We start from the raw sequence: 16,584 nt of genomic DNA, 5'->3' as shown, positions 1-16,584 counted from the left end.
CAGAACCTTTTCCCAAGAATTTTGTAACCAGTGTAGTGGATGTTTGCTCATCTGCAGCTTTCTGGTTGTGGCTTTGATGGACTTGGACAAAAACTCTCATAGGGTGGGCTTTGAAGAAGTTGACAGAAAGGAGATATTCCTCTAGAAGCCAGGAGAAAGACACGGTGGGTGGGTGGAGTTTTCTGGTAGTCCAACTCCTAGAGACATTCTCAGGGCCCAGATTGACATTGCTTTAGTTTTCACTGGACCCAGAGACTGTCTGGTCTACTTCCCCAGTTAGTAAATTTGCCAGATTCAGAGAATAAAAGTACAGAATGCCCTGTGGAGTTTGCATTTCACATAAACAACATGTCTGAGATATACTAAAAAGCATGCGCTGATTATCTGAAATTGAGGCATCCTACATTTTATCTAGCAGCTCTACTAGCTACAGTCTTTTGTGACCCACTGTGGTAGCTTTCCTTTTTAGTCCAGTTCAAGCCCACTTTGATCTGTCCTTGAGATTTCAGCCTTCTAAAAATGCTGATTCATCCCATGTTGAGTGAACCTCAGGGTTATTTGCAAATCAGGTGTTTGTAAATAGGGAACTTCTATCCTTTCCCTTAATCCCACGTTCTAAAGGAATTTTTGTTAGGAGATACCCAGGTTTCCTGATTGCATGTAAGGGCTTGCAAGGAAGGCTCTCAGGGAGGAATCAGTGTCAGGGAAGGATCTAGAAGTATCTTTTACCTGAGAGCTGGGCATATACCTCTCCAAAGAAACACTTTGATGGGTAAAGAACCAGATTTCCTGAAAGTATAACAGTTATTTCTAATTACAGAGTCAGCCTTAAATGACCAAAATTCTATTTATGATCCAAATGGGATCTGCCGTCCAAATGCTCTGCCTCAAAGGAAGTTAGAGGCCATCAATAGTAGACAGTGGAAAGTAGGCAACTCAGAGCTTCAGCAGAGAAAAATTCAAGGTTAATTGGAATGAAAGAAATCCTCCAGCAATAGGTGGGCAAGTCCAGTCCAGGAGTTCAGAGTGCTGATCTGCTGCTCATTATGATTTCAGTGCTCTGAGGGGTGATGCTCCTAAAACTCCAGGGTTAGGGAGAGGTCATATTAATATTTCCTTTCCAGATTCCTTTCCCCTTCCTCCTAAACTCAAAAGACAACCACGGAGCACCATAGCTGGTAAACTGGGGAAAAGAAACAACTTCTTTCTACCTTTTCCCAAATACTCTTAAAACTCATACAAAGCCCTACATCTGTGTCTCAGCAGCAGAGGAGTGAATATGGAAGAGGTTTGCTGGAGAATCTTTTACGGGGTAGGTGGGTGGGAAATGGACTAAGTCAATCATTTATCAGGGGAGACTTGGGAAGGTCTAAAAGCTTCTAAACGTGACAAACAACCCTGACTTCACAAGCCATGAGAACAATTATGCTCGAATCATTGGATACCTTTAATTCTAGGGCCAGACCACAAGACATGGATCACTGAAGACTACATACCATTATCTTGGTCCACAGGATTCCAGTCGAAATCATCTTCTATATCCTGTTTCCAGTCACAGACACCATGGTCAAAGGTGCAGTCAACTGAGATATTTAAATCTACTAAGAAAAAGGGTGCATTTCAGCATCATTAAGCGGATTAGGAAATGTTTTACCATTGGGAGCTTTGGAAGGCGTGGCCATATTTGCAGTTGCTGTCAAGAGTTTAGGGAATTTGGGACTAAAAGATGCAAACTATTATCTATAGGATGGGTAAACAACAAAGTCCTACTGCATAGCACAGGGAACTATATTCAATATCCTATGACAAGCCATAATGGGAAAGAATGCAAACATAAATATATACCTATGAATGTATAACTGCATCACTCTGCTGTGCAGCAGAAACTAACACAACATTGTCAATCAAATATATTTCAATTAAAAAAAAGTTTAGCTAAGTATGGCCATCTTGGTATCCATTTTGTTTGGCCCTGCAATCTGTGAGGGCCTTAAACTGGCATTAGCCCTCACGCAAGTGCAAGCCCATGGAGTCACTTGTAAAAGTGAGTTCCTCATATGACTTTCCCAATGTCCCCTGTGATTGAAACCCTCTCCTGCTTCCCAGGGCCTTGTGTCTGCCTTATATAAGACCCCCCTGAAGCTTACTAACACCCCAATGTTTTCATTGGAATCCGTCAATGCAACCTTAGCCCAACAAGCCCAAAGCACTACACACACATGGACCCTCAGAGAGGCGTGTGCCCCATGTTCTGCCTGGACTTCCCTCTAGGGCCCCTGGAGGCCATGCCATGTCGTTCCCCAAGACCTGGATAATAAACTTGTCTATTTCAATTTATCTTGTGGTCTTTTGTTGAACCATCTGGCACCCAGGGGCTCCATCTAACAAATGTTCATTTAACAAATCCTAACAACTGCGTGGACTACAGGGTCAGCTAGAACAACCTTTGACCCAGTGCCTCCAGTTACTTTTATGTAGATTGGGGTCAGCAAACTAACATCCTGGCCCACTGCTTGTTCTTGCAAATAAAGTTTTATTGAAACACAGCAAGCCTATTCATTTACATATTGACTGTGGCTGCTTTTGAGCTGCAGTGATAGAGCTGACAGATGCAACAGAGAGTGTATGGTTCACAAAGCCTGAAATATTCAGCCTCTGGCCCTTTACAGAAAAAAGTCCTGACCTTTGATGTAGGTGCCAGAAATTACCACCGGGAAAAAGAGGGAAGACTGAGAGGTTTCTGATTTGTAATGAATCCCAGACTCTGGCTTGGAATGGGGGGCTTTTGCAGTTTATACTAAGGAATAAAGGAAGGGCAAAAAAGGGGAAAAGCTAAAGAGATAAAGGGCAGCAACTTGTTGTTGATGCATTAATGATTTGCAAAGCATTTTCACGTACATTACATCATTTGATGTGGCTGCCACAAAAATTCTACAATCATGACCATTTTTAAGAAAGTAAAACTGAGAGTCACAAGTGATTTGACCAAGTCCCCCAGACACTGAGGGCTGGAACTAGACCTGACTCCTAAACTAGATTGGAATCCAGGCTGTCCATCTACATTTATCTTAAGCCAGTACAAACACATGGCCTCTTCTCTCACTTTCCTTTCTTCTTAACCCTTATTTTCCCCTATTCCAGAAAAGATATTTTATTTCTGTCTAAATTCTAAAATTAAAAGATGCCAGGTAATGCTTGCTTCCATTCTTCAATATTCTTTATGAGTGCTATTACTCCTAAAATATACTCACTCCTAATATATGTTACTCACCTTTGTGTTTCAGATGGGATGATGTAGTTTTTCTTTGGACCAGAACCAGATCAACTTCACTCGCTTCATTCCCCTTAGGAGCTAACAATGAACACTTGATCAGTAAAAAAAAAAAAAAAAATCCCTAAAGCCCCACATACTAAGAAGGTATGAATCAATGAACAAAGAGGGTTTATCATATATGGCTTATCATATATAGCTGGCCATTCGTAACCATGGGCTTCACATTTACAGATTCAACCAATGACAGGTTGAATATATATATTTTTTAAAATCCAGAAATTTCCAAAGAGCAAAACTTGAATTTGCCTTGCATACCAGGAAACCATTCACACAGCATTTACATTGTTTTAGGTCTTTTAAGTAATCTAGACACTACTTAAAGTATAGGGGAGGATGTGTTTAGGTTATATATGAATATTGCACCATTTTATATAAAACTTGAGCATTCATGGATTTTTGTGTCTGCGGGGGTGCCTGGGACCAATCCCCCGGGGATACTAAGGGACAGCTGTGTTCTACTTACAGATTATGTTACAGCAGTGTTTCCCTAACATTTCCAAAGCATTCATATTGGTGCCAGTTTCCACATCTAGAACATCTTTTTTGAAAGGTGCCCCCAGTGGACCCCATTAGGCATCACCTAACTAACCTAAACACAGCATATTAAAAAGCTGAGACATGACTTTGCTGACAAAGATCCATATAGTCAAAACTATGGTTTTTCCAGTAGTTATATATAGATCTAAGAGTTGGACCATAAAGAAGGCTGAGCACTGAAGAACGGATGCTTTCAAGCTGTGGTGTTGGAGCAGATTCTTGAGTCCCTTGGTCCACAAGGAAATCAAACCAGTCAATCCTAAAGGAAATCAATCCTGAATAGTCATTGGAAGGATTGATGCTGAAGCTGAAGCTCCAATACTTTGGCCACCTGATGGGAAGAACTGACTCCTTAGAAAAGACCTTTATGCTGGGAAAGATTGAAGGCAGAATGAGAAGGGGACAACAGAGGATGAAACGGTTGGATGGTATCACTGAGTCAATGGACATGAGTTTGAGAAGGCTCCAGGAGATGTAGGACAGGGAAGCCTGGCATGCTGCAGGCCATGGGGTCACAAAGAGTTGGACACTACTGAGCAAGTGAACAACAATAACAATAACAATGGGGCGAGCACAGACAAGGCAAAATAGAGATGGAGCAACAGATGCCTGGTGAGAATGGAAGGGAAAGTCCCAGGCTGGGTCAACATGGAAATCCCCCTGCAGGGGCCGAGGCTGATGATGGCTCTGTACAGTCACCGGTGACAATGGTGATTCTGTGGCTCATGTAGAAAATGGAAGCTTAAGCTCTATATATAGTGTTCCTCTATTTTACCTTTTAAAATTATAACCACACAACTCTGACATTCTCCTTTCACTGAGTGTGTCTGTAAAAAGTGCCTTCAAGAAGGAAAAAGGTAGAGTTTAGCAGATCTACCTGGGTGGGCGGGATCTCTCTGGGGTTTAGGAGTGTGCTGCACCCACAGCTGGGCAGCCAGATGACTGAGCTGGCAGGACAAGCAGGCTTCCTTGGTCAGGAGCAGGAGGGGCTGCATCAAATAGGACACCTCCCAGGTAAATTGAAAGGGCTGACCTTCTGTGCATCCCACAGCAGCAAATGTGATTTTGTATCTGCAGAAGATGTTAGTTTCCAGACCGTATAGAGAACCTTGCTTCTTCAGATTTAAAGCTGACCCTATCTTACATAGGCTTCCCTGGTGGCTCAGACAGTAAAGAATCTACCTGCAACGCAGGAGACCAGGGTTCGATCCCTGGGTTGGGAAGATTCCCTGGAGTAGGGATTGGCTACTCATTCCATGGGCAGAGGAGCCTGGCGGACTGCAGTCCATGGGGTGGTAAAGAGCTGGACACGACTGAGCGACTAACTGTCACACTTCACTTCACCGTTTTAGTTACGGCATCTTCCTCTTTCCTGTCATTTGCCAGGGAAAACTACAATTCACTTTTCATAAGATGCATAAATTAACAAAAGTCATACTTGATACTCACAAAACACATCTCCACGAAGGCTTTGTTCCTGCTCCACATGGTTCTCATCTCTTTTCTCATCCTCCAGCCTCTCTTTCTTTCTGTTTTCATTCCTCTTCTTTTCTCCGTGAGGGTTCCCATCTCTGGAAATGCTCTCTTCAGAGCTGAAGGGCTCCGAGTCAACCTTTGTGGTGGGCGTCCCTCTGGGTTCTGTGATGTTTTTCATTTTTACCTTCTTTCTCATGCTATTCTTGTGAGCAAGCAACTTCTTAATTCTGTCCTTGATGGTACCAGGTGCTCTAAGGAGTTCTTTCACAGAATTCTCGGGGATAACTAAAACCAACATTAAAAGAGAAGTTCCACATTGACCAATAATCAGATCTCTCACAAAAACAGAGCATTTAAAAAACGTCAAAGTGCAGTCAATGAATGCTTCCGGAATCAACACATATGAGGCTCAATCATCTGATATTTTAGAAAGAACTGCATTTGCATCTGTTTTAAGTGGTTCCAATGGTTACAGCGGAATCTTAACTCCCTTAATTGTTCAAAGACAAACCTTCATTTTGCTTCATAAACTATGATGATGAAATACCTGCTCCTACCAAGCTGGGTTACAGATCACGACGTGATGAAATTTCCAGAATCCTCTAATATTTCCGCTTTCACATTGGTATTTGTCAAAGCTGCTGTTGCCCAGGGAGCCCTGTAATTTGTTTAAATGTGATGTTAAAAAATTATAGCTAGCACTATGTTGAACCATACGTACATTGCCAACAATGAGTCATTTGTGACCTACAAATTTTTGACTTTTGATTCAGTGTATATGTATCGTTGAATTTCTTCACCTCAACCAACTAGTATCAAAAGCTAAATGATTTTACTTATTGGTTATTTATAGAGAGGCATCTATATTTAGTTTTACATTCATTTAGTATTTCTCACCACTAAATTAAATTCTTTTTAAAAATGCATCTTTGTAATAGACTGACAGGCATAGAAAGCAAATTTATGATTACTAAAGGGGAAAGGGAAGGAGAGATAAAATAGGAGTTTGGGATTAACAGATACACACTACTACTATATATAAAATAATCAATAAGGACCCTAGTATATAGCACAAATCCCTGGTCGGGGAACTAAGATTCCCACATGCTATGGAGCAACTAAGCCCACATGCCACAACTAGAGATTCCGTGTTCTGCAATGAAAGATTCTGTATGCTGCAACTAAGATCTGACACAGCCAAATAAATAAATAAATGACAAGTTGACTTTAAAAAAATGCTAGGTTAAAAAGAGGGCATTTATAAGGTTAAAATGGGTGAATACATGTCAATTACTAAGATCAGTGGTCAATATATATTGGGCCTGTGTCTACTATTATTTTTAGAATTCATCACCAGAATATCGAAAATCTTCTACTAAGTTAAATTCTTTTCCAGATCATACCTCTTCTGCTTATGTTATTACTGAAGGAAAAAGTATTGGAATGGCCTCGTTGTACTCACACCTATATTCTTGAATATGCTCTGTAAAATGTGAACTCCTAATGATTAAAGCATATGTTCAATGACTAAAGAAGCTGCTTTCCAATGGGAGCCATGATTGAATTTTGGTAAAGAAGCCATTGTCACTATTACACCTCCTATGAGTGCATGGTTATAGAGCATTTAATACATTCTGGGCTGGAGTCAAGCCCTACACATGGATGCTTATTTATTATGTATGGATTATTTCATGTAGTAGCCAAAACAGTATTAAGGGTCAGATACTATTATGGGCTTCCCAGGAGACATAAAAGACACAGGTTCAATCCCTGGGCTGGGAAGATCCCCTGGAGAAGAGCATGACAACCCACTCCAGTTGCCTGGAGAATCCCATGGACGGAAGAGCCTGGCAGGCTATAGTCCATAGTGTCGCAAAGAGTCTGATATGACTGAAGCGATTTAGCATGCATGCACACACTATTTTGAAGAGAGAAACTGAGATCCTGAAAGGCTAGTTTGCTCTCAGACCACAGGCAGTAGGCTAGGGAGACAGCAATCAAGCCAAGGCAATTTGATTCCAGAAGCCATGCTCTTGGTAACTAAATGACACAGTGTCCTTTCTTAAATTGACTGTTACTAACCAAGTTGGGTAGTACTAGAGTTTTGATTTCCTTAGAATGATGTATTAGCTGCTGTCAAACTAAGACCACATTATCTAATGGTGCATTATTAATACCCACATATTCCCTGGTGGCTCAGATGGTAAAGAATCTGCCTGCAATGTAGCAGACCCAAGTTTGATCCCTGGGTTGGGAAGATCCCCTAGAGAAGAGAATGGCTACCCACTCCAGTATTCTTGTCTGGAGAATTCCATGGACAGAGGAGCCTGGTGGGCTACCGTCCATGGGGTTGCAAAGAGTTAGATACGACTGAGAGACTAATACATACACATACGTATAAGAGCAGTAAAAGAATACACACATCCACATTTAGGTCACATTGTTCTTTGGATACAGATGGGGCATAAGGATAATTGACTAACTCCTCTTCTGTACTGCCATCTAGGGTCTGGACTTTTTCAAAAACAATACACTCATAATAAAAGCTACTTTATTATTATATACAAGCAGTTCACACAGATACAAATGTATTTTACAACACAGCATTTTATAATGCTGAACACTAATTAGATGTGATTCTCTCAATTTTCTATAACTTTTCTTTGCATGTAAGGATGGATTTTGGCCATGCTTTAAACAATGTGTGTTAAGATGTTAAGATCAATTTTCAAAAGAGACATGGCTGTTTATTTTACAGAGAATCAATCAAAGCAGAATGGAAATGACTGAGAAAATAACGTAGTGAGTGACCTGAAGATAGTTTTCTTCTGTAAATAAACATTTTGGCAAAAGACTAGAGAAATGATTCTGCTGCAGAATGGATAGCAACAAAATTAATGAGTTTTCAGATATCAAACAGAACATTGTGATAAGTTTGAGGTTTTGAAGAATCAAGAAAAATTTATTTTAAACTGTTCCCCTAAATAAGCTTAGAGTTGGGTGACCAAAGAAAAAAAAGTTTTCTTAGTATAAGAAATGTTAAGTTGACCAAAATAACAAACAGCTCATTAACAAACCGCTGATGCAACTCTATGTCAAAAAAAAAAACACAAGCCAACCAGAAAAATGGACATTTCTTCAAAGAAGACATACAGATGGCCAAAAACCACATGAGAAGATGCTCAGCATCACTAATTATCACAGAAATGCAATGAAAACTACAACGAGGTATCACCTCATACCAGTCAGAATGGCCATCATCAAAAAGTCCACAAACAGTAAATGCTGGAGAGGGTGTGGAGGAAAGGGAAGCCTCCTATATTTTTGGAGTATACTTTATACTTTACTTTGGTGGCAATGTAAATTGATATAGCCACTGTGGAGAACAGTATGGAGAGTACTTTAAGAACTTAAAACAGAACTACCATATGATCCAACAATCCCACTCCTGGGCATATATCCAGAGAAAACTGTAATTCAAAAATATACATGCAGTGCTAAGCTCATTGCACTATTTACAACAGCCAAAACCTGAAAACAACTTAATGCCCATCAACAGAGGGATGCATAAAGAAGAGGTGGCACATATATACAATGGAAAACTACTCAGCCACAAAAAAGAACACAGCAATGCCATTGGCAGCAACATGGATGGACCAAGAGATGATCATACTAAGTGAAGTCAGTCAGGTAGGGGAAGACAAATTTCATATGATAGTACTTATACATGGAATCTAATTTTAAAAAGTGATACAAATGGCCTTATTTACAAAATAGAAACAGACTCACATATTTCAAAAACAAATCTATGGTTATCAAAGGGGAAAGGTGGATGGGTGGATAAATTAGGAGGCTGGGATTAACATACACTCACTACTATATATATATATATATATAGACACATATATATCTGAGTCACTTTGCTGTACACCTGCAACTAATACAACACTGTACACAAACTAAAGTTAAAAAACTGTTTGGGTTGATGGGGGATTTAAAATCTCTAAACACTGGGCTACAATAACAAAACACGGGTTGCAAACAGCTACCCACTTGCTCGCTTACAAACAGTGCCTTCATTTGGACGTTGGTGACACACTGTGGTTTCAAGAGGGAGCCAGTGATTAAGAAGGAAGAGCACTCCAGGTTTGTTTTGGCCAGTTCTTCCTAATCTCTGTGATTCTTTGGTCTGGGGACAGGGATGAGTACGTGGAGGTGAGTTGAGTTGCTCCCTTACTGACACAAGTGTTTTTCCAGTGCTTCTTTTTTCTCTATGCACAGCATTTTTCTGCATTTACTTTTACAGGATTTCAGAGTCAGGAGGAGCTAGACCTTAATGAATATGATTGAAACTGTGCTAATAACAGTCTGAGCCAGAGCTAATTTTATTGAGCATCTACTATGTGTCCAGCTGAACTAAGCTCTCTGTCTATACAACCTCATTAAAGTCTCAATGAACCTATGAGAGAAGTATTGGGAGGAATGTGGGGGCCCCCAAACATAACCCAAGATAAGGATTTGGATGCAGGTGGTTTACTTAACAGGTGATTCCAGAAGGTAGAAGAGGGGTAAGAGGGACAGCGAGACAGGAAGGGAGGAGAGTTGAAAATGGTGCCTCGATGGACAGGTAATCACTGTGGGTGTCGAGGGACATCTGGGAACCAGCACAGAACCCACCTCAGAGCTGTCCCGCTGCACGGGGGAGGCTAGGGGATTGAGGTGTAGATCCTCGGCCCCCACGGCTTGAGGACTGACTATCCTTGGGGGTGAGAATTTGGGGCTTTAGCTCTGGGAGGAAGCCGCAAGGCCAGGATGCAGGAAGAGTCCACTGCACTGGGGCTTGGGACATGCACAGAACTGTCCCCCACCTCACTGGAGTCAGGGGTCTCCAAGGGATGGTGGCCTGGCCCCTTCTGAGGACTCGCTAAAGGGCCACCACGGGGCCCATTTCAGATAGAAAGACACTGAGTTTAGAGAGGTGAAGCACCTGGCCAAAGACCACAGGCAGCACGGGGTACAGCTCAGATTCAAATTCAGGCCTTCCTAGCCCTAAGCTGGGCTGTCGACCAGACGACCTGAGACCAGCGAGGCCAGAATGGACATGTGCAAAGTTGGTGGCATGAGGGAGCCCTTGACCACTGATCCTGTGTGGAAGGTTTACTGATTCCATCCCTTCTCTGCAGGTCTTTCAAAATTATGGCATCTTTCCTGCCATCCCACCTACCCATGCACATCCCTGCACAGGAAGCCAGTCTCTCAGCCTTTCTTTGAATAAAGTTCCAGAAGGACACCATGGGCACGTCTACACAGAGGGATGGAAACCACAGCAACAAGCTACTGGAGACCGAGGAGTTGCTGAATCCCATCTCTAACCAAAGCGGGGGCCCTCCTGGAGGCCATGGTCCCCACTCCACAGGTTCTCTTCACTCTGAGATCCCTGATGGGGAAATTTGTCAGAGAGAATGCAGTCCCACCCTTGGCCTACTTTGGCTATGGGAAAGCACTTTTACTTTTGTTGTTGTTCAGTTGCTCAGTCATGTCCGACTCCTTGTGACCCCATGGACTGCAGCACACCAGGCCTCGCTTCCATCACCAACTCCTGGAGTTTGCTCAAACTCATGTCCATTGAGTCGGGGATGCCATCTATCCACCACATTCTCTGTTGTCCCCTTAACCTCCAGCCATTAATCTTTCCCAGAATCAGGGTCTTTTCCAGTGAGTTGGCTTTTTTACTTTACATTCCTCAAAATATTGACAGGCACTGTGTCTGCTTTTCCACACCTTTTTTTTTTTTTTTTCTTCCAGGTTAAATGCTGCCCAGTTCTTTTGGCAGTTCTTCACAGAATGTGATTTCTTCATTGCTTATACTTCATCTTCATTGCTTATACTCTTGTGTACATCATTTCATCCAGTGCTGCTGGGGTATGATGAATCTTTTATGAGTGTGGTGCTCAGAGTCCATCATGGTGTGTGGGCTGTTTATTTTTGCCATCACTGAGTTCAGCTCTGTCGTCATCAGGAGTAACAGCCAGGTGGGGGTAGAGGATGGGATACAGGTCAAGGGACGACTTACAGCCATATTTATTGGAATATGTGGCTATGCTCCTAAGGCATCTATGAGAGAGTAGAGTCAGGGTGGCCAATAAGTCTTGGCACACAATGAGCCAATGCTAAAAGGGACATGATCAAAGGATAAGCCCAGGTGACTAAACAGAGTGGGACACGGTTGGTCATGCACGTGACCAACCTGTAATCTTTGCTGGCTGGTCTTGGAAGATATTCCGGGTGCTCACCATGATTTCTAGTTTTCTTCTCTTTCAGGAAGCGTGACAGAATTAGATATATTTCTTCCCCTGCTTCCAAGCTTAATCATGATTGTCCACACTTCTTTAACTGCTGTGTTGAACCCTCAGCCTCAGATTGACACCATGGTACTATAAGACAGTGGGACCTCTGTCAGCCTGCATTCCTAAGTGACAATGTGGACAAGAAACTCCCTGACAACTCTCTCTGGGTATAGCACAAGTGGCAAAAGAAACTGTGATTATTGTTGCAGCTTCTGACAGCAGTGATGTTTTCATTGACTGTTTCAGAGTTTACCAGCTGAGCATTAAAGAATTCATCAGCCAAAACCATGAGACTTGACTCTACTTTAAAAAAAAAAAAAAGTGAATAGAGGCTTGAGGAGGATGACAAAGGGAGGTTCACTTCATTGTACTTTTTTTTCAGTTATACGTTCTGAAAAAAGTCCTGACTCACATGGTTAAAAACCTTCTCCGGTTCTAAGCCACTGACTCTTCAGGACTGTTCGTTATTGCCCCATATTCGAGCCTCTCCTGACTGATACATTTGCTCAGTGTCATTGTCCTCAAATTTTATTTTCAGTATTTGAAAACATGTCGTGAGCAGAAGAACCTTCAGAATCCTTGTGGTGCTTTAATTGCAGCGCCTACAACTTCTGTGAGAACAGGAGGTGTGGTCTGATTAGCTGAGAAGACCAGTCGGAGGCAGAGTTAAGTTTCCAAACACTATATGCAGGCATCCTGCTCTCCTTCTGCTCCCAACACACCAGAGGGGAAGGAGCAGAGAGAAGGAAGGGAGGAAGGAGACAAGGAGCGAATGCTTTATAGGGAAGAGCGAAGATGCGGTGACCAAGTGTACTTACGGGCGCACTGCAGTCCGCTGCCTTTATACCCCTGCTTGCACTTGCACTTGAAGGATCCTTGGGTATTGAGGCAATTGGCATGGAGGCTGCACGTGTGGGTATTCGCAGCACATTCATTTATATCTGAAAATGTGAACAGTCGCATGAATCATCTTGTGGTAACAGCACTTGCTGAAAGACTATTCCCTGAACTTGAGTAACTCCAGGGCCAACCACTCCACTCAGCCAGTGAACCCTGTGTGGCCAGGGAGCTGAGAAGAGCCGAGGATGCCTGGCACCTTGGCCCAAAGCCCTGGCTTTGCTCGCTGCCCGGTATGGAGGGAGGGTGTCTGCAGCTCACCTCCCCCACAGAAACCTCCTCTCCTGCTTATCAAGGCTCCTGACATCTCTAAGTTGTTCAGGCTTGATTGCATAACATTGTCATCAGCCAAACTTACCACTAAATAACAATATCAGAAAGTAAATTCTATACATGGAAGGGCTTGGGACTCCTTGCCCACAAAGAACAAGACGGGCTAGGAAGCACTGACATCATCTGAAAAATGTGAACCTTTTGTTCACAGGCTGCCAGGAGCAGGGGTTAGGCCGGTCTGAGCTCGTCTGTTGGGTTTAGACTCAGAAAGTTTACTGAATTCCACCCATGTGACAACTTCCTTGGCCTTCTTTTCCCTCCTGCTTTTTTGCTATACTTCTCCAGGGCTTCCCATGGGCACTTATGGTGAACAACCCACCTGCCAATGCAGGAGACATGGGTTGGATTTTTGGGTTGGGAAGATCCCTGGAGAAGGAAATGGCAACCCACTCCAGTATTCTTGCCTGGGGAATATGCACACAAAACAGGCTATTGTTTGCTTGTTTAATTAATTAATTTCTTTATGGCCATGCCATGTGGTATGTGGGATCCTAGCTAGCTGACCAGGGATTGAATCTGTGCCACCCTGCACGTGAAGTGCGGAGTCTTAACCACAGGACCACCGGGAGGTCCCCTAGGCTATTGTTTTTACCTCAGCCACAAGGGGGCTCAGATGCTGATCTTAATCACTTGTTAAATCACAAAGATTTGCTTCCTTTGACAGCTCCCCGTGTGGACTCCCACCCTGTCCTGTGGCATCTCCCTCTAGGTCTCAGGAAACAGGCTCCAACTCTGTGACACAGCCTGGAGATGGACACCAGAGATGGTGGGTTCTGGAGCATCTTGGAGGATCCCAGCTCACAAGAAGTGGGGATGTTCCAAGCAGGATTAGGATGGCCTTTAGGCTTGAGGGAAGAGCTATGGAGGCTTCATACAATGTGTTCAAAACCCAGGAATGGATATTTCCCCAACACAATTACACAGGACATGTCCTGGTCAGCTCTGAGCTTAGGGTGGAAAGAAACCCTACTTTCCCTGCTGCTGTCAGCTTTCCGTGTTACACACACATGTGTGTCATGGGCACGTTATGTAAACAGGAATCCCCAGGGGGCCGAGATGTCTGCAGGACCAGCCCCATCCATGCTCTATCAAGGGCAATGGGAAGCCGTGCAAGGGCTCCCCAAACACCCCACTTCACTTGCTCATTGAGACTTGGAATTCCTTCCCTAAGGGACAGGATTTCTGATTTCACCCATATCGGGCCGAGAGCTGAGAAATACCTCAGTCTTATCATAGAGTCATCTTGATGACCCCAGAAAGCGAACATCTTAGGGGACATAGAGCTGGAACCATGGAAGGGTTAAAGGAGGAGTGAGGAAAGAGAACATTGCACCTCCTTCATTCATTTTTCTAAAGCCACTCCTGAGGAAGACTTAGGCAAGGGCCACTGAGGTCAAGATTAAGCAGGACTTGTTATTCCTTCTTTTATCAAATATAAATATGCTTCACTGTCCTCATTTTCAGGGCTTTCCAGGTGGTGCTAGTGGTAAAGAAGCCACCTGCCAATGCAGGAGACATAAGAGATGTGGGTTCGATCCCTGGGTTGGGGAGATCCTCTGGAGGGGGAAATGGTGACCCATGCCAGTATTTTTGCCTGGAGAATCCCATGGACAGAGGAGCCTAGAGGGCCACGGTCCATAGGGTCACAAAGAGTTGGACACAACTGAAGTAACAGCACTTTTAGTTATACCTGGAGATAGAACCAAAAATATAAACAAAAGGATACCAATCAATTTTTTTCAAAAAACCCACAAAAATCATCTCAAGCTATTTATCTCCATAATAGAGCTACAGAGACTGCGATCCTTTACTTTAAACTTTGGTGAACCTGGCTTCATGTAATTCATGTCATCAGAGTTCCCAAATGACAAAATTTAGAAAAATATAGCTTTCTTTGTGTTGTTAAGCTGGTCAGTACAGTAGATGGTTCAACTAATAGACTGAACTGATGTATAAATACCTGTTAGAAAGTCTCTAGGCTTCTTACCTACACAGTCGTACTGGCCACTGATATATTTCAGTTTGAATCCAACATGACATTTGCAGTAGTAGCTTCCAAATGTGTTCACACATCTTCGATTGTAGGGGCAGAGGCTTTATCAGAGACACATTCATCGATGTCTAGGATGGAGAACCAGGACACGTCAGACACACCAAGAAAGCACCCTCTCTCCAACACACTCTTGTGCCCACACCCAGAGCACACAGCACGCACACACACGTGTGGTTTCTTCACTGGAAACTCTGATTATTCTGCTACCAACGTCCTATCCCCCGGGAAGAGTTCTGGATCCCCGAGGCACATTCACTGGATTTCTATCACTTTGTACAGCTTATTTTAGAGGTATTATCTTGCTGTAATGGCATTACTTCTATTCACATTTTCTCTCTCATTAGGCCCTGCCTTTTCTGGGGCAGGGAACATACGGCAGCACCTGGTACACAGATGCTCCATTTTGCTGAAGGAATTAATATTCTTCCAGCTATGGATATTGCATGGCAAACCTAATACACAAACATTCAAAGCTTGCATTTTATGAAAGAATTATTTCATTAGCAACCACCTCCAAATCCTGTCATATTGTCCCAAATCATAGAAACACGGTTTTTAAAGAATGTAGTGATACATAAATTGTGGGTCAAGTGGAATGAAGCCATGATGCAACTTAGGAGACAAGAGGCTTCCTTCCTTTGCTACCATGGAAAGTCACATCACAGAGGGGCTGACAGCTATGCTGACCAAACCATTAAGACTCAGACTTTGCCTTAACTCTCAGATGTCAAATCAAGTAAATTTGGAACGATCAGTATTTTGAAACAGTGGTTAAACAAGAAATTTGGTGCTGGCTTATTGTTCTTTTTGCATTCTTGATGTAATTAACAAGTAAGTGTTGGATTGACCAAAATTATTTTTCAGGGATCACTTTCATGTACATCAAGTTTCTCCTGCAATGCAAATGGCACTCGACAAATCAAAGAGGTGGGTGAACACTTGGATTCATTTGGTCAAGAATTAGCCTTGACATAAATCTGATTTTACTGAAGAGCATTAAACCCTGTGAATTGGATTAAATATTTGCCTGCTCTCAAAAAGCAGAACCAAAATGTTAATTTATACAGACTTCTATTAAAGTGGTTAACTGATTTAGGATCTATTTGAGTGAGATTTCTAAATATGGTTTATCAAGTTATGTATCAATACATTTACGGTAAATAAACACCAACCACCTCAACTGAAAAATATTTCTATTATAGTCCAGAAGTTAGAATATTAAATCATAGTGCTATTTGCTTGTTTCCATCAAAAAAGATTAACAACTCTTTCAACATTCTGTTTGGTCTGACATCCCATATTAATGCTATGTGTTAACTTGGTCATAATATTATCTATCTTTAGTGCAATATAGTTAAATACACTAAGAGTATATACAACTTGGTAGTTGAAGTAAAAAGTGCAGGGTAAATACACAAAAATAAAATTACTTGTATCTTTTTCCATTATGGCATGAGGCAACCCAACAAATTATAGAAAAGTGTTTCCTCTAGCACAGCAAAGTGCATCTAGAACATTCGTGCTATAAATGTCATGGAAATGGACATAAATCTGTCATTTCAGGAACTTTCGATGTCTAGTCAACAAGTAGGTTGTGAAGGATGAAA

At 42.4% G+C, this 16,584-nt stretch overlaps 1 protein-coding gene across 1 annotated transcript in view; it reads right to left on the bottom strand.

Moving 5' to 3' along the window:
* Positions 1-16,584, bottom strand: part of LOC147339780 (epidermal growth factor-like protein 6) — a 63,866-nt gene that overhangs the window by 6,069 nt on the left and 41,213 nt on the right. The window contains 6 exon segments of the mRNA XM_086388852.1: positions 1,497-1,601; positions 3,272-3,352; positions 5,321-5,632; positions 12,513-12,635; positions 14,912-15,016; positions 15,019-15,045. Of these exon segments, the coding sequence (XP_086244978.1) occupies positions 1,497-1,601; positions 3,272-3,352; positions 5,321-5,632; positions 12,513-12,635; positions 14,912-15,016; positions 15,019-15,045 (753 nt within the window).

The sequence above is a fragment of the Bos grunniens genome, chromosome X (assembly GCF_055505025.1).
Source record: "Bos grunniens cultivar Pamir isolate PY7600 chromosome X, Bosgru_T2T1.0, whole genome shotgun sequence".
Lineage (NCBI taxonomy): Eukaryota > Metazoa > Chordata > Mammalia > Artiodactyla > Bovidae > Bos > Bos grunniens.
Note: the sequence above shows the minus strand (reverse complement) of the source record. Positions and strands in the feature narration are given on the sequence as shown.